Here is a 17,806-nt window from a genome sequence, read left to right on the forward strand (position 1 = left end):
GCTGAAGTGGCAGAAATAGGACCACCATCACTGGACTTCCTTCTAAGGCTCCATATGGTTCAGCTGAGTCTTTATGCATCACCCAGGATTCTAGTCTTGGACTTCACTCTCAGAAAAGTGAATGTGACCCTGGGTTTTGGCAGAATTCTTTAGAGTTCATTGTTATTTACTTCACCCCTAGATAAGGTGACCAGTTACCATGGTTCACTCTGCTGATGGAGGGCCTGCTTTCTGGGTGAATGTAGTCAAGCCTTTTGTGAGAGGAGTTGGTAAATTCAGGGTTTCTTGGCTGCTCCCCCCTCAACCCACTCTCATTGTGATGGAACATGCCACAGAGAGGAGGAGAATGAAAATGGGGAATGATACCCTCTGGGATATGTAGTTCTCCCATAGCAATCTTCACCTAGCTCCAAATCCTATCCATTTGTGAGAAAGCAAATAACTTTATTACCTTGTGTTGGCCGATAGGATACTCGGTAGTAATCAAAAGATGCAACAGGAGGGCTCCAGGAGACCATAACTGAGTCCTTGGTCACATTGCTAATTGTAATGTCTTTGGGGGGATCAATTCCTACAAGAACCCAGGTAGTTGTGGGAAAAAGACAGAAAGCACAGTGTGAAAAAGCAATTCCTATCCTTGGTTTCATGTGGACCGAGAGCTAATAGTATTGCAGAGGGAGAAAAGATCTTTACACCAGAGCATCCTTAAAGCCATGGTCAGGCCAAAGTTTCGCATGAAACCTCAAGTTATTGGCTAAAACTATGTTCATGGGGAATATTTTAACAACATGAAGTCAAGTTGGCAAGCTCTGTGCTGTGCAGCAGCTATTACCTGTGTGAAGGCCAATTGGGAACCTTCCTTTAAGTTCATGTGTTTTCTTTTCAACTGGGATTAACATGGTCATATTCTCTGGAACAACTTCTCTTGGACAAACCCAACTGTTTCTCTTAGTTTTTAGCAGCCACCTACGGTTCAATTTGGAAAAACTGCCTATCCAGTCTAGAGGGATTTCAGATCACAAGTCCAGAACAAATCCACTTTCCTAACTTGTATTTCATCTGTACTGGATACTTCATTTTTTTTTTGATTACTGGAGGATCCCAGGGTCGAAACCAGCTAGTGCTTAATCCACTTGTCCAGTTTGTGAGTTCTTGTTAGTATGTAGGAAACCACTGAAACACGCATGTCCTCACCCACATGCACACTCACACCTGGGATTGTATTTGGAGAATGATGAGACAAAAATGATCCAGTTCATCTCAGAGTGCCTGTGTTTTCCAAACGACATGCAAATCAATCCCATTTTCTGAGTCTCAGGTTCCCACATGGTTGCGTGTTAGTCCCATATAATTTTGAGGAAACATCATTTGTATGAGTGACCTTACTGAGCAGTCAAAAGATGGGGTCTCCTCTTGGAGGCTAACTCTCTTCAGGCTGATAGTGTGAGAACCTCTGGACCAATGCGTTCAAGCACTGGCGTCCTCAAGACATTGAGTCCATTCTACCTTCCAAAATGAAGTTTCCCATCTTATACATTTTGTGCAACTCTGGAAGAGGTGGCTTTTTCAGAATAGCTCACAGACCCTCTCAATCCAAATGAGGCAGTCCCTTTCTCCTTGGGTATTTCTCTTTGTAAATTTCATTGACTTGTTGAAGACCTCTATAGGAACCCCCTTTCCCACCTGCTGTCAAGTACTCCAGCCTCACCTGTGGTGATGGAGCCCACGATGGGCTCAGAGGTCACCGTGCCATGGACAGCTACCAGGTTCACGATGTACTCAGTGGCTGGCTGCAGACCCATCAGGACAGTATGCCTCTTGGTAGCATCCAGGGAGACCTCTGTCATCTCTTCCTCTTCATCCCGAGGGCTGTAGTTCAGAATGAGTCTGTCTGCTGGAGGGGATGGGTCACTCCAGGTTATGTTTACGCTGGAGGAGGTCACGTGAGAAAAGTGCAAATGGGAGATGGGGCGGAAGCCTGCAAAGCACAGGAGATGATGGTTCTGAAACATATTTGAGGTGATGGGACTCTGGGCTAGAAGAGCCAGCTTAAGCACCTGTTTTCCTTGTAAACTAGGACTCCACCTTCACTCGCTGACTCAGAGCTTCTCCCTCCCCACTCTCCAGTCCTGTCCACTCTCCTTTCTCCAAGCCATATACTGAAAAATGAATGTCCTCAGCAGGGTACGACCTCTGTGAGTTATTCATAATACTCACCCAGGATTTAAAATCTTTATCCTGGGAGAAATTTAACATGATTACATGGATCCTCTGAATGCCCACTGATTTAGTGCAGGCAGGAGAAGATGAACAGAATCATCCTCTTTGTCCAGGCTGTAGAAAACCAGATACAAATTTTCTGGCATGTAGGTAGCCTTGCTCATCTCTGCCCCTTATTTACAAACTTTCCATCTCGATATATTTATTAATTTCTCTTCTATCTCCTCCTTTTTCTATCCACATTCTTCCTTCTTAAACAAAATGGGGCATTCAAAGAGTGGGTTGCCCAGATGACCTTCTTGTACTAAGATCCATTAATGCCTAAACCCAGCTGGGATTTCTGCTGCCCTGTACCTGTGAAGGCATCCACAGTGGACTCGAAGCTTTGCTGCCGACCCCTCTCCGCCGTGATCGAAATGATATACTCTGCTCCTGGCTCTAGATCTGTCAGTGTGTACGAGGTCCTGTCCTTGGGCACAGTGACTTCTGAAGCAATTCCAGAGGATGGGGTAAAGGTAATTCGGTAATGATCAATGGGGCCACTGGCCTTGGTCCAGATGAGGGAGATGGAGGTTTCTGAGGAGGCCGTCACCATGAGGTCTCGGGGACTGTCAAGTTCTGTGGATCAACATAAGTGGCCTATTTTACACCAGTTCCATAGATCAGCCAGTATTTATTGGAATTAGACCTCCCCGTGGATTTCTAAGCTATCAGCAGGACTGCTGACCACAATGATTAGCTTGTCTTTGCTGACAATTATCTCACGTTTTGTTAAGCGCTTTCCGTTTGAAAGATGGCCAAGGGCTTGGTATATAGATGGACAATCTGCATAAAGGCATTAGTAGCTCCAACACCACAGGAATACACCCACCTCTGGGACAAAGCTGGCTGCTGATTCTCAAGCTCTCTATATTCATTTTCTCCCAGCCTTTCTTAGCAAGCCAACCAGGGTACAATAGGAGCCACCATCAAGTAGGGATATGACATTCCTGACAACAGTAGCTACCCTGTTCCTGAGGCCATTTTGACTGACCTGGCCATGGGTGTGCAAATCTGAGAACTCCTGGGGACCCATGTCCTTGTGGTTCTCTACAGAGGCTGTCTACACTAGAATGAGCCTTGGGACAGGGATTGGTTCAAAATCCCCAATTCAGTCCAGGCTGCCTGGACCTAAGGTACTAGAGTGACTTGGAAATTTACCCAGAATTTGGAAACAAATCTGCTGGATCCAGAGTAGCAAGGGTCTCAGGTGGACTTTTCCATTGTCCTTAGATTTAATGGGGTGTTTCCAAATCTAAACCTTTATCCTTGTGGCCTTTCTGAGGGCTTCTGTCATGCATGGTGAGGGACACCACATTCTGCCTGTTCTGGGGTGGTCTAGAAAGAAATATGACCTGCTATGACACCAGTCGATTTGGAATTTTCCACCCCTGTGAGCAGCCCTTCAGATCATGGGAGACATGCACAGATCTGTGGGGAAGAGAGGGAGACCATCCTGCATATTGATGTCACAGGTTAGGCACAGAGACCAGAGTTCTGCAGGTAGATGTTGTTTCTAGGCTGATAACTATCATCCAGGGACCTGTTCATTAAGGGACATTGCCTTCTGACAAAGCCTTGCCAGGACAAGCCTCCATGGCTTCTCAGGCTTTCAGAGTATCCTGGTCTTCTTCGGCACCAATCCTCCTACTCACCAGTCCTGGCATTCATGGTAGCTGGTACACTTTGCTGTGAGTTCATGACAGCAGATATTCCAACTCCATACTCAGTGCCAGGCACCAGATCTGTTAGCAGATGCAGAAACAAACATTATTCCGTGTGTGTGTCAGTGGTGGGGAAGGCAGAAAGGAGGGAAGCAAATGAGTTTAGATTCCTGTTCGGATCTTATGTTTAGTCCTTCCTGAATCTCCTCCGAATTTTATCTAGTACGAAATCCCAATTTCACCACTTAGGAAATCTGTACCAAGTCAATAGGATGAAGTGCTCAGTGCAGAGCTTCCTTCTTGCTGCTGATCTCGGGAAGGCAGTGAGGCTGCCCTTATCGGTGACCCTCAGAAATGTGCTCTCCTGCGGAGGTCTCCCTGTGGTACTTAGAGTCTCAGATTGGCTACAACTGGTGAAAGGAGTCCCTGTATAAGCTGTGAACTGGAGGAGTGTGTAATTGAGAGTGACTGTGTGGACATGGGCCTTTGAAGCATTTCTTGAACACTGTGTGTGAGCATCAATGGCACCTTCTATACATAGGGACGGAAACCATATGGGGACTCCAGGATCCCTTATAGGGAGCAACACTGGATGGACTTTCTGAGCACAGGCTGTCAGGCCTTTAATGCAGGGACAGACAGAAGCCATATTGCTGTGGGCTTCCTACCAAGGTCGGTAATTCAGAACCCAGGGTATGTGAAGTTATGGATTTGATCTTAGGATGACTTCTGGGGGACTCCAGAAGATGGAAAAGATGCAAAAATTGTCCAACTAAAGGATGTAAGCTTCTTTGGGGGAAATCCTTTGGGGGTTTAATACAGAGAATCGCTGGGAGTCTTCCAGGATATCTGCAATTATCTGGGGTGTTTCCCTACCCTCTCCCGCATTCATTTGCGGACTAACTGGCTTGACGGTATATTAATTTCCCATTGCTGCTGTAACAAATTACTACAATTTAGTGGCTCAAAACAAAATAAGTCTGTTGTTGTGCAGTTCAGCATTCAGCAGGTCTGAAGTCTAAATGGTTCAGCAGGGTTGCAGCCTCTGGAGGCTCTGGGGGAGAAATCATTTCCTTGCCTTTCCCAGCCTCTCGAGACTGCCTGCATCCCTTGGCTTGTGACTCCTTAATCCATCTTCAAAGCCAACAGCATAGAATTTTCAAGACTGCTATTCTCTCTGACCTCTGTGTCCATTGCCCCATCTTCTACTCTGAGTGTTCTCCTTGTATCCCTCTTTTTAAAAAAAAATATTTTATTTATTTATCAAAGAGAGAGGGGGAGAGGGAGGGGGAGGGAGAGCACAAGCCAGGGGAGCGGCAGGCAGAGGGAGAAGCAGACTCCCCACTGAGCAAGGAGCCAGATGTAGGACTCGATCCCAGGACTCCAGGATCATGACCTTGAGCCAAAGGCAGACACTCAGGTGTCCCTCCCTGAATCCCTCTTATAAGAACCCTTGTTCTTACATTGGCCCCACCTGGATCACTTAATCACATCTACAAATTGCTTTTCGCCATGTAAGATGACAGAGTCACGTGTTCTTGGGATTAGAACGTGGGCATCTTTGGGGGCCATTACTCTAGCATCACACTAGCGTCAAATATGCCCTCATTTACTGGAAGTGGGATTGTAGAAAAATACAAGATCAAATCATCACCTATGGGGCCCCCATGATGAGTCTGAGTCCTTCTGGTAGGCATGGGGGGGGGTGGCTGTGTGGGTCCACAGGGTCCTGGCTAATGATCATGCTATTCTGCATTTATATTTTAATTTGTTCTTTTCAAAATACCTGAATGTGCTTTGACCCTCACCACAACCTGAGGAAAGTAGATGGGGAGTCTTTTCTCCATCTGTGTTAGTTTCTCGTGGCTGCCATGACAAATGGTGACAACAGGTGGCTCACAACAACAGAAGTTTATTCTCCCATAGTTCTAGAGTCTAGGGGGCTCAAATCAAGGTGTTGGTGGGCAGGGCTCCTTCCAAAGGCTCTAAGGGGGAGCATCTTTCCTTGGCTCTTCCAACTTCTGGTGGTTGTTGGCCATCCTGGGCTTTCCTTACTTGTAGTTACATCGCTCCAGGCTCTGCCTCTGTTGTCTCATTTTGTCTTAGTCAGCTCGGGCTGCTACCACGAACAGCCATAGACTGGGTGGCTTAAATCACATTTATTTCCTACAGTTCTAGAGACTGAGAAGTCCAAGATCAAGGCACCAACAGATTTGACAAGGGGCGAGACCTCACTTCTTGCTGTATTCCCACATAGTGGAAAGAACAAGAGAACTCTCTTGGGTCTCTCTTTTATAAGGGCACCAATCCCATTCGTGAGGGTTCCTTGCTCATGACATAATCACCTCCCAAAGGTCCTATCAGCCAATATCACATTGGGAATGAGGTTTCCAACATAGGAATTTGGGGCAACACAAAGTCTGTAACACATGGCATTCTCCCTGTGTGTCTGTGTCTTCTCCCCTTCTTATGAAGACACTGGTCACATTGCATTTAGGGCCCACCTTAATCTGTTTTGACCTCATTTTAATTTGATTTCATCTGTAAAGACCCTATTTCCAAATAAGGTCACATTCACAGGTTCCAGTTGGACATGAATTTGGGGGTGGGGTGGGCACTATTCAAAGCAGTACACCATCATATTATAAAAAGAAACTAAGGCAAAGTTCAGGACTTTTAGGAGGAGTGGAATGTCCCAGCCTGCCCCCAATGTCCTCCCCTCCCCTGAGCAGCTGTGACTTCCCCAGGATCCCTGAGGTAATAGGAATGATTTTGACAGGAAATGCGTTGAGCAACCTTTCCTTAACAAATGGCTTTTTTAAAAAAGAAGATTTGTCTATTTATTTGAGAGAGAGAGTGGGGAGGGGCAGAAGGAGAGGGAGAGAGAACATCTCAAGCAGACTCCCCACCAAGCTTGGGGTCTGACATGGGCTCAATGTCAGGACCCTAAGATCATGACTCTGAGATCACGACCTGAGCTGAAACCAAGAGTCAGATGCTTGACTGACTGCACCCCCTACGTGCCCCACAAGTGGCTTGATTTAATGAAGGGGAATGCTGCATGGTAGCCAGAAGGTTCTGCACCCCTCCTCAGTATAGCTTTAGTAGAGCCAACGCAATAAATCCCCCTTGAGTATGGCAGAACCTCCAGGCCTTACTGCCCAGGCTCCCTTGAAGGAGTGCATCAGAACCAGCCCTCTTTTCCCTTTCTCGAACCAGCTCCATCCACTTCCCAACCCTTCATTCTTTCTTTCTCTAAAGTGTCAGTACCAATGGAGGTCAAGTTTGAAATTTCACAGATTTTGAGGTCTGCCGTGCTTCCATGAACATTCAGGCTCTGCCACTTTCTACTGCTGTTAACTTTGATACTCGGTATCTTTGAGCTTCCGTTTCTGTAGAATGGGAAGAGCAATGGTATGTATCTTGGAAGGTCATCATGAGGATGAAACGAAGTACAGTGCCTGGCCCGTCCTGATCGTAGCCAGTATCATTATTATCTTGCTCAGAGGACTATTCCAGGATCTTAAGTCTTTTTTTGTGTGCCCCAGGCAGACAAAAGGCTGGTCCTTGGCACACCTGTCATCAGTTTGCTGAGGCTTAGCCTGTTGGCTCCGACGAAACCAGTGATTCAGGAAGTCCGGCTGTCAGTGAGGAGCCAGCCCCTTGGCTGGGGGGAGTACCTGTCACTAGATTGAGTGGGTGATTGCAACGCCCCCAGAGCCGTTCCAGGCACACATTTATCTCCATCAATATGTTCAGCGAGCCCCAGGTACATCCTTGGTTGGAGAAATTAGATTACCTTTGGGGCATAAACTACTTTTCTTAGGCATCTGATTGAAACCTTCAATTGCCTATAATGAAGTAGAAATTCTCTGACGTAGATGAAGGGTGACAGATCAAGGGAGTAAGACAGAAATTATATGTTGCCAAACGGATCTAACATGTAACGTTTTCATCTGAGTTTCTTATTTATGAAGCTTAAATGAAATGTTCAATAATTTACAACGGAATCATCTTTTCCCAGAAAACGGCAGAGCAGAATTTAAAGTAGTCTCGTCCCAGGCTTTCTGTCTAGGGGATGGGAAAGTGGGACTCGCTTATAAGTTCCTGCCTGCTGCTTCCCTTTGATTTTCTGTAGCTTTCTTCCTGTGCTACAAGTGAATTGTTGCTCTTTGCCAGCAGGTAAAATACAGTTCTGCTGGAAACGAAAATGTGTATCGGAGGCACACCAGCACACTTATACATCAGCACTCTGTGGACTCCTAGGGATTTCTCACTTTTTAAAGACCCCATTGCTCTCCATCAATGCTCCCTTTATCTTTCCGTCCACTTCCTGAAAGTGGTGGCATATGAATGGCTCTGTTGCCTTGCTTCACAATAGCTCAGAAAATTCATCCCATAGGAAACCACCACTCTCCATGCCGTATAGAACTTCCTTTGTTCAGCTTGGAGGCTGATGCCTTTCTCAACGCTTTCACGGCACACCCATTCTTCTCTGAACTCCCAAAGCACGCAGTTCATTCACTCACCAAACATCACTGAGGGCTTCCTTTGTGCCGGGCATAGGGGATGCCAGGGCAAGCTCAATGGACATCACCCTTGCCCTTCCCTTAATGACATAAAAAGAAATCTGTACTGAAGGAGAAAATTATTTTTTGAGCACCCACCATATGCCAAGCACTGAGCCGCCTGCAGTAGGTAATCTAGAAAAATACTGAAGAAGAAAAGGAGGGAAGAAGGGAGGGATAAAAATTGAAGGCAATGTTTTTGAGTGTCTGATGGTCAAGAGTCCTACGACTAGCTCTAATTTCTTAGAGGGTGTGCCTATTATCTCATTTAATTCCCCTGCAGCTCTGCTGGGAGGGCATTACTGATGAGCAAATAGAGGCTCAGAGAAGTCCATTCCTTGACTGAGGTCATGAGGCTAATAGACAATAAAATTGGCTTTGGAACTCAAGTCCTTTGTTTTTTCTGACCTGTCATACATAGCATGGTCCCTGTCCCTAAGAATCTTACAGGCTAGTGGAGGGGAGTGGAGTAGCAGATTGGAATTGGAGGAATTTGGCACCACTCCATGGCTTGCTAACTAAGGAAATCGTTTCAGAGGGGGGATAAGATCAGCATGGACAGTAGTGGCCAGGGGAAGCTTTCTAGAGAAGAGACTCCAGTTGAACCTTGAAAGCTAGCCAAGATTAGGAAAGGTAGAGGGAAAGAGATATGGAATTCTCTGGTGGGCAAGATGGGACATGGGATCAGGAAGAGATTAATTAGGGCTGAAGAGCAACGGGAGTGAGCAAATTCTTCCCTGCATTGCAAGGACTGTGGGCAATGAAAGTAGAATGACTCACTTCCCCCTGTTTAGGAAGCTGATTCTTCCAGCTTCCTGCTGCTAGCAGGGAAGTCGTGGGGGGAAGCAGGCCCAAGAAGCTGAGATTGCTCCCTCTTGCCAGCAAAAAACATGAATAAGACCCCCTGGGATCTGCAGGCTTGATTGGGTTCAGGTGGACCCATAGAAATAGGGACTCTTTCCATCTCCAAATCCCTGGGCTCGTCTCCCGAGAACTGTGAGCCTCCAGTCTTCCAAACTGGGGTGAGAGTTTGGTTAACCCTAGTGCATTTACAGGACACCTGCTCTCAAAGGGAAGGGCAACCTGAAGACCCTGTGCCCAAGGAGTTTGTAGTCCATCTCTCAGTTTTTACAGCAATCATGTTCTTGTACTGTTGTGTTAGTTTTCATGTTGGTCTCCTCACTAGACTCTTAGGTCTTGGGTCAAGGGGGTTGATTTTTTGTATAATTCAGTCCATATCGAGTGAAAGAACATATGGTGCATGGAAGCAGCGTAACCAGGGTGATGGCAGCATTGGGAAGACTTCGGAGGGGATGTCTCGACTGGGTTTTGAAGGATCAGAGGTATTTAGGTAGAGAAAGGGCATCGCAGGCAGAAGGAATAATAGATGCAAAGGGGGAGCTGGTTAAATAATTCATGAAAACCAGGGACCTCACAGTGAAAGTTCCAGCAGTGGAATTTGGGTACTAGAGATTTCATAGATGGGAAATTTTTGGAGACAGACAGACGATCTTCTGAGAACCCCTGAAATCACACCAGATGGGCAGCAATCTGTTTTTTAATATAGTGGGGGTTTAAGCTCCCAGGCTCCCTATCCTGATTTTTCTGGGTGATGGTAGATGCTTCTCCAGGGGACCCTGAATGAATCAGGCTTTGGAGGACATCTACCTGTTTTTTGAGTGGGCTGACTTTAATTAAGGAAAGGACTGGCCCCACAAACCTATATTAATAATAACAATAATAATAATAATAATAATAAGGAACATTCTTCAATACAACTCTCTTGTTGCCAGTGAGATTAATGAGAAACATGGCTCATCACCTCCTGTCCTACAGGAACAACCCATCTCTGGGTCTTCACTATAAACAAGCACTTCCTGTTGAAGCCAAAGGAAATGAATTCCCACCTGGCTTTTCTCCTGGTTCCCTGGCGCTGGTCCTTCAACACAAATAAGGGGACAGCCACCTTTATAGGCCAGCCCTGTGAGGAAGAGGGGTGTGGAGGCTTCTGCCCTTTCTCTTCTCTCTTCTTGGGTCTCTGCGCCCACTCCCCACTTTCTGGCCCCTGGAAGGTGGCACCTTGTTCAGAGAGCGCCTTCCCAAAGTGGCCACTTGGGGTCGCTGTGACTTCACCTGAAGGAGTCTGAGCAGCCTGGCCCCGGCCACAGGCCCATTGCCTGACTCCTCCTCCTCCCCCAGAAGAGCCTGCAGGGCGTTGAAGGTCTGGCACTTGGTCTGGTGTTTGTGCCCTGGCACATCAGGGAGTGCAGACAGGGTGAAGGGAACATCAAGTGCCTTGGTCTGCACTGCTCTGCCAGCTGGACTTCCCTGGGAGGCTCAGATTTCTTCATGGAAAATCCTCCTGTGGACAAGCACGTCTACCTTTGCACCTTGAGGAACCCCCTTCTTACCACTAGACCCTCACTCGAGCCCCAGGAGAAAATGTGGGTTTGGGTAGAGGCTTCCGTTCCAAGTCCCCAGCAAAACCAGCCGCCCTGAAGGTGGTCACTTGCACACCCGACTTGCAGTGCCAGCCTTGTGCGCGTGAGTGTGTGTGAATGTGTGCGTGTGTGCGTGAGTGTGTTGTGTGTGGCTGGCTGTGGGTCTTTGTTTTCCTGCAATTTTGTGTTGTACCGTGGTGTCTGTAGGAATCTTCAAGGGCTTCCCAAGCCCGGTGGATGATTTGTCTGATCGGCAGCCTGTGGCCTGGGGATGGAGTTCGTCACGGGGCAGAGAGAGGCAGCTGGGTGGGAGGTGCCATCGGGAGGCTCTCGGGCGGACCCCCACGGGGCTGCTCAGGGATGCAATGAGCTAGCTCTGGGGGTCTGGGTTAGAGCCTACACTCACATGGCCATAGGGACCAGCCCCTTTGACCTTTCTCTTGGCCACAGGGCTCCTCAAGCGTGGGCGCCCATTCGTGGGGCAGCACCAGGCAAACACGTGTAGATGGCTGAGGACAAACCCCTTTTCCATCTTGGCAAAACACTGCAGCCACAGCCCTTTCTGAGGACAAATAGAGAGGAGTCACCTTGGACACAGAGCCGTGTTGATCATTTGCACGGGTCAGATGGGCAGGGTTTTTTGACCCAATTCTAGTCAAGGACCGAAAATCTTCTTCTTTCCTCACTGTCCCCACATCGTCCCCCTCCCCTCCCTCTTCCACTCCGAGTTTTCTACAGGGTTTCTTGTTTTCCACTGCTACCCAGAAAACAGTGGGGGTGCCCGTCCCTGGTAAGCGCTGCCCGTTCTAACCTCGAGATACCTTGATGCGCCTGTAAACTATCTAACACTCAGGACCCCTTGGGACTCCAGGTCTGGCACACAGGCCAAGCACGCATCGTCCCGGCCAAGAGGCTGAGCCTAAAGAAGTTATCATTAAGGACACAGAAGCCACCAGAGCAGAGAGAAAAAAAATCATTGCAGACACGGAGTCTGTTGTTCAGAAACAAATTCATACTCCCGAGGGAATTCACCGGGCATCGACTGGAGCGAATAATGGAAAAGAAATGCTTGGCATTTCGTGCCCGAGCCTGACCTCTGTGCTGTCAAGGAGGAGGCATGTGGGGGGCGGGGGGGAGGCTTGCTGCGAGCCCTCGGCCTGCCTCAGAGGCCCAGAGAGTCAGCAAGGGCTGGTGGCCCACAGCGGAGGGGCCAGCGGGGGCTGTGAAGGTGAGGGCTCCTGCAGGTAGCAGCAACGACAGATGCCACAGGACGGGGGGCGGGGGAGGGGCGTGGAGTCAGCCGAGAGAGGAAGGGGAGTGTGACCTTGTCCCGGGCAGAGGCCAGACTGCCGCTCATCCAGTCTGAGCTTTGCAGGGATTCGAAACCATAGAAGATCAAATGGCTGTTGGACTCTACGCGAAGAGTCTCGATTATTATTATTTTTCTTTCTCTTTTTAGAACATTGAGATAAAATGGACATACAACATTAGTTTCAGGTGTACAACCTAGTAATTCAATATCAGCATATGAAACGGTCACCACAATAAGTCTGGTTAGCGTCCATCACCACACGGAGTTCTGATTTTTCATGTGATGAGAATTTGTAAGATCTGCTTTCTTAGCAGCTTTCATGTATACAGTCGGGTATGATTGTGGTCACCACGCTGTACGCTCTACCCCACGACCTACTTAATAACTGCAAGTTTGTGCCTCTGACTGCCTTCACCCGTTTTGCCCACCTCCCCCCCATCCTCGACCCCTGACAACCCCCAATCTGCTCTCTGTATCTGCGGGTTCCCCAGTTGTTCTTGACTAGGAGATAGGAAAGGTGGGGATGGGGGAGTGGGAGGTTTCCGCATTTGCTCTCTGGCCAGGGACGAAGGGCCACCGGTGAGCCTGAAATGCCCCTTCCACCCGTGGCCAGGGTCTTGCTTTCTACTTGCAAACAAATGACTTGTTTGGAGCCAGAAAACAAAACAAAACACAGCCTAACACAGGCCTCAGAGGCTGAAAAATTCTCCTCTTCAGTATCCAAGTTGGAGAGTAAGGGAAAGAACACAAGTCATCTAGAGTTGGGGTCAAATATCTCCCTCCTTTCGCTTTCCCTCCTGCACGATAGGTCCTCCTCTTCCTCCAGGCACCACAGCACGAGAGCCAACAACCCTTGTAATTCGCATCTCAGCAAGTACAGACATACCTGATTTCCTTGCATGCCTGTAATTCCTTCTTAAATCTCATGAAGCGATTTGCCTTTATAAATCTCCCCAGCAGTGAGCTCCCCAGGATAATTATGTGTAATATATATTTATAGTTTTATTTCACAAGCCTGACTCTAACCAAAAAATTGGCCTAGCTAAGCCCACTCCTCAATAATAGTTTTTCCATCTGCATAAGTTACAGCATTTATGTCCTGACTGTCCTTTACATTCTAGTTCTTTAGTACAAGCAGCCATGCAATGGGAAGCTTTTGGCAAGTCTCTGAAGAGCTGCCTTTGAGTCACAGCTGTGCCCCTTGCTGGCTTTGTGAGCTTGGGCAAGTTTCCAAACTCTCTGAGCCTTGATTTCCTCATCCATAAAATGGGGATGGTAACATCTGTCACAAGGTCGTTGTAAAGATTAAAGAAGCCGTAATTACGTGAGAGGGCCTGGAATAAGACAGATGATCAATGAATGTAGAATCTTCTTTGCCAACCATGGGAAATAATAATGAGGATGTGGCTGGATTCTTCTCTATATCACTCATGATTTTATGGCATATCCTCCATCCGAACAACTAGCCATCATTTTTGTAAATTGCTAATTGCCAAATCAGCCTGCGGTTCCAGGCAGGGACGGGCTACGCTTAGACTCAGCTCCCTCCTACATCATTTCAGTTTTTTTTTTGTTGTTGTTGTTTAGCTTAATCTTTGTGAATGTCTCCATCTCTCTGTAGAGGCCTTTCCGCCAGCTGGTATGTTCCTGCTATGTTTAATTCACCCCCATTAACCTGCTTGGTCAGCACATCTTTCCATCTCCTTGCTGAGCTTCTAGGAGAGCGTCTGTCTGGAAAAAGCATTTATTATATTTACTTTAGCTGGCCTCATTTTGCAAGGCAGTCTGGGAGGAAAACAGCTTTGATGATATGCCCTTGTTTACTGTGCGCACTCTGTGCTACGTATCCCTTGTCTACTAAGATGGCAAATGCTCTTGCACGAAGCCAAGACACAAGTTAAGCAGAGTCTCTGTGAGCGCACTGGTGGCCCCTGGGCTGCTGCTTTGCGTGGTCTCCTTCACCTGGAAACGATGGCCCACATTTCAGTGAAGTCCAGTGGGCAGGTTTTCCTGGGTGGGCATGTCTAAGGGCCCGGGAGGAGCACTGGCTGGAGCCCACATCCCCATGGGGACAGGGAGTGCTCCCCAGCCAAGTGGCATGGTGACCTAGGGTGTTGACTTCGTCTGTGCCATCACCAGTTCTGCCTTTGATTCCAGCAGAGCCACCTGACCCATCTCTGCCCCGACCTTGCTCCCCTCCCCCCACCCCGCTCTCCACACTTCAGCTGCAATATGGAGTCATTACATCACCTTTCTTAAAATCCCTCAATGACTCCCCATTGCCCTCAAGAATAGATTCAAACTCTTTACGGGGTATATAGGTATGAGAGGGCTCTCACTCTATCTTGTAGTCTATGCCCCCGTAGTGAATGTTTGCACTTTCTTCCGTCCATCCATCCGTCCATCACTTATCTAGGACCTAGTGTAAGGCACTTCTCTGGACACTGGGGAGACAATAATGAGCAAAACTAAATATGGTCCCATTCACAGAACTTTAGATCCAGGGTGGAGACTTACAGCGGGATAATCACACCCTCAAGCATACAGTGATAACTCAGCGGCTCTGTGACGGCAGTGGTCACCCGTGAGATGAGGCAGCAGGACAGGATGACCTGACCTCGCCTGGGGACCACACAGGCTCCCCAGAGAGTGACAAGTGAACCAGAGAAGCAGGCATAACCGGGTGAAGAGGGTGCTGGGAGAGCCTGACAGGCAGCGGGAACGGCACGCACCAAGACCCCTGGCAGCAGGGAAAAGGTGCTGGAGGAACTGTCTGATGCAGACCTGCGGTCCTGGAGCAGGGGGAGCACCAGGAGATGCGTAAGGAAAGGGAGAGGAGGGGATGTGGGCGCGCTAGGGTTGGGGGTTATCGCAGGAGCAATGGGAAATCCCTGCAATGTGTACAGAATGGGACAACGTCGTTGAAGAGATTGCTGAGGGTGTAAAGAGGATGGTCGGGGTCGGGAGAGAAGGTGTGGAGGCTATTTGCAGTGGTGAAGACGAGACCTGTAGTAGTTTCGGCCAGGTGACAGCGGACAATGGAGAGCAGTAGACACGTGACAGCTACTTGAGAGACTGAATGAGTGGGAACTGGCGATGGCTAGTGAGGGGGTGGGTGGACTGGGGAGAGAGCTGCGAGGGTGTGGACTCAGGAGGCAGGGCGTGCTCACCTGTGAGGGTGGCTCTGGTGGTTGGACCGATGCTCTTGGGGACCAGCAGCTCGTGGTACTGCTCTCCCGCCAGGGTGCTATACACGACCTTGTACTCCTGGACCTCTGCTTCACTGTTGTCCCACTCGAGGTCAAGGCTGGTCGCCGTGTGTGAGCCCACCCGCAGATTCTTGGGGGCGTCAATCTCTAAAAAAGAGTCAGTCATCACCAACATCACATGGGATAATATGCATTCGCCACGTACCTTGAAGAATAACAAGCTTTGGGTTGAGAGCCCACATCTCCTGGCCTTCTGCCCCCTGTTTTGAGTGAACCCCAGGGCTTCCCTTGAGCTTTCGCTCTGCCAGATTCCATAGGTGGTTTGGAGACTTTTACATGGGAGTTAGTTATCAACACACTTTACGCTTGCCCCATTTCCATTCAGGGAATGTTCTAGAATATTTCCTGAATGGACGTGGGGATATTCTAGAAATTTAAAAATGAGCCAGTTATCGTAAGCTTGAAACTAAGTAAGGGAAACCCCAGCAAGAAAAAAAAAATCAGAGACCGCTTCCAAGTGATTATAATGGAATATGGTAATATCAAATTTAGCCACCAGGCTAAAAGAAGACAGTTGATTGCAAGATTTTGAAGTATCAGCTGCCTTCCCCTGGATATACCTGCATGGATACTGCTGCAGGTTTGTAGGAAATTAAGTATATAAGGGATGTGATATAGTAGAAAGAATATGGGCTTTGGGGTCGGGCTTCAGGTTGAGTCCCAGCTCTGCCTCTTATTGTAATGGGACCATGGTCAAGTCTTTGGTCAAGGGAGGTGTCACTGTGCCTTGATGGGCACATCTGTAAAATGGGCCAGTAATACCGACATTTCAGGTCATTGTACAGATAGGACAATGCACGTGAAGTGCGTGGCATGATGCCTGGTCATTAATAGGGGCCCAGGCCTGGGAGGACTCCCTGTGCCTCTGAAGCTCATCCTGAGTTCTGACAACATGGCACCTCCCAGTGCTTGCTCTCTGGAGCTCCAGAGATTCCTGTGCGAAGGAGAGACCACCAGCACACGGTCTCTCCCACAATTCCGGGGGGCTGATTCCCTCTCCCCGGACGAGTCATCTCCTCAGGATTCTTTTGGCAGAGACAACACAGACCACTTGGAGGGGAAGAAGGTGCAGCCATGAAAAACTGCTACTTAAAGAGTTCTCAATAAGTCTTGTCTTTGAGACTTGAATTTAACTTTGGAGTGGACCAGCCATTTGTTCTGAGAAAACCTCCAGGAGACTTCTAATTTGCAAATGCCGGGCAAGTATACACCAATTGTTCTTGGGGAAGACAGGGACACCGTGAATCAATCTGAGCGCAGCTGCTTCAGAGTGAGAAGTGTTCTGTTTAGTGATGTAAATTAGGCGCATCTTTTAGCAGATTGATGTCTCTGCAGCTTATTTTTCTGACAAATGTTTCCTTACTCAATGTGGATTTAGCGTGCCGGATTCTGTGCATTCTTGACGTGCTGTGTGGATGGAGAGAAGAGCTTGGATATAGGGGCCTGTGGGAAGAAAGCACTTGCACTGGACCCTGTGCCACTCAGTCTCAAGCAGGAGCAGAGGCTGGGATAAGGCCCCGACTGGGTGTGGGGTGTGTGGCCTGAATGGAATTGGAGTAAAAAGAAGTTAGAGTTAGGGTTTAGGTTGTCTCCTGTACCCACCTACTGCTCTTCACAACCAAAAATTCCAGACTTTGAAACTATGGTTTTTGTTTTCTAGAGTTTTATGGCCTTAGAACCTATGGACTGTGGATAGGGGGCAGTATTGTCTCTGATGGGACCACACGTTCCAGGTGTGTGATGCCAAAAGAGGTCAATGCTGGGAATGAGGGCTTGGGAATGTTAGAGTAGGCGATTAGTTCAGCTCTTACAGGATCCCTGGAGGCCAGCAAAGGGGAAGTCATGGCCAACGACGAGAAGGTCAGAGGCCTGACCTGACCTGGCAGGACGAGAGAACAAAACCACAAGAAACTGCATCAAACCAGACAGGCCCAAGATGGCTGACAAAGTAGACGGAAGTTCACATTATTCCTTCATCAGACTGCATTACCATACTAAAATCTCCTCCCTAAGGGTGCCGTGACAGGAAACCACCCTGCTTCCAAGAAATCCCTGCCCCCAGTAATGAATATTCCAATTCCTTGTTAACAACTGTCAATAAAACATGGAGACCCAAACCCCAGTGGACACAGCTCTCCCTCGAGCCTGACCGCTCTCATGTCTCCAGAGGGTACTTTTGCTTTAATCAACTTTTCTGCTTGTACTGCTCGTTGCTGTGTTGTGTCAGTCCTAAAATTCTTTCTCACGGTGACACCAAGAGCCTCCAGTGACATTTTTGGATAGGTTGGGTCAC

At 48.2% G+C, this 17,806-nt stretch overlaps 1 protein-coding gene across 1 annotated transcript in view; it reads right to left on the minus strand.

Moving 5' to 3' along the window:
- The window catches only part of TNR (tenascin R), a 79,938-nt gene that overhangs the window by 36,405 nt on the left and 25,727 nt on the right, over positions 1-17,806 (minus strand). The window contains exons 7-11 of the mRNA XM_040636241.1: positions 15,415-15,600; positions 3,915-4,004; positions 2,575-2,838; positions 1,709-1,978; positions 452-571 (exon numbers count right to left, since the gene is read on the minus strand). Coding sequence (XP_040492175.1) covers positions 452-571; positions 1,709-1,978; positions 2,575-2,838; positions 3,915-4,004; positions 15,415-15,600 — 930 coding nt within the window. The remainder of the gene's footprint in view (positions 1-451; positions 572-1,708; positions 1,979-2,574; positions 2,839-3,914; positions 4,005-15,414; positions 15,601-17,806) is intronic.

This window comes from Ursus maritimus, unplaced genomic scaffold, assembly GCF_017311325.1.
Source record: "Ursus maritimus isolate PB19 unplaced genomic scaffold, ASM1731132v1 scaffold_2, whole genome shotgun sequence".
Taxonomy (NCBI): domain Eukaryota; kingdom Metazoa; phylum Chordata; class Mammalia; order Carnivora; family Ursidae; genus Ursus; species Ursus maritimus.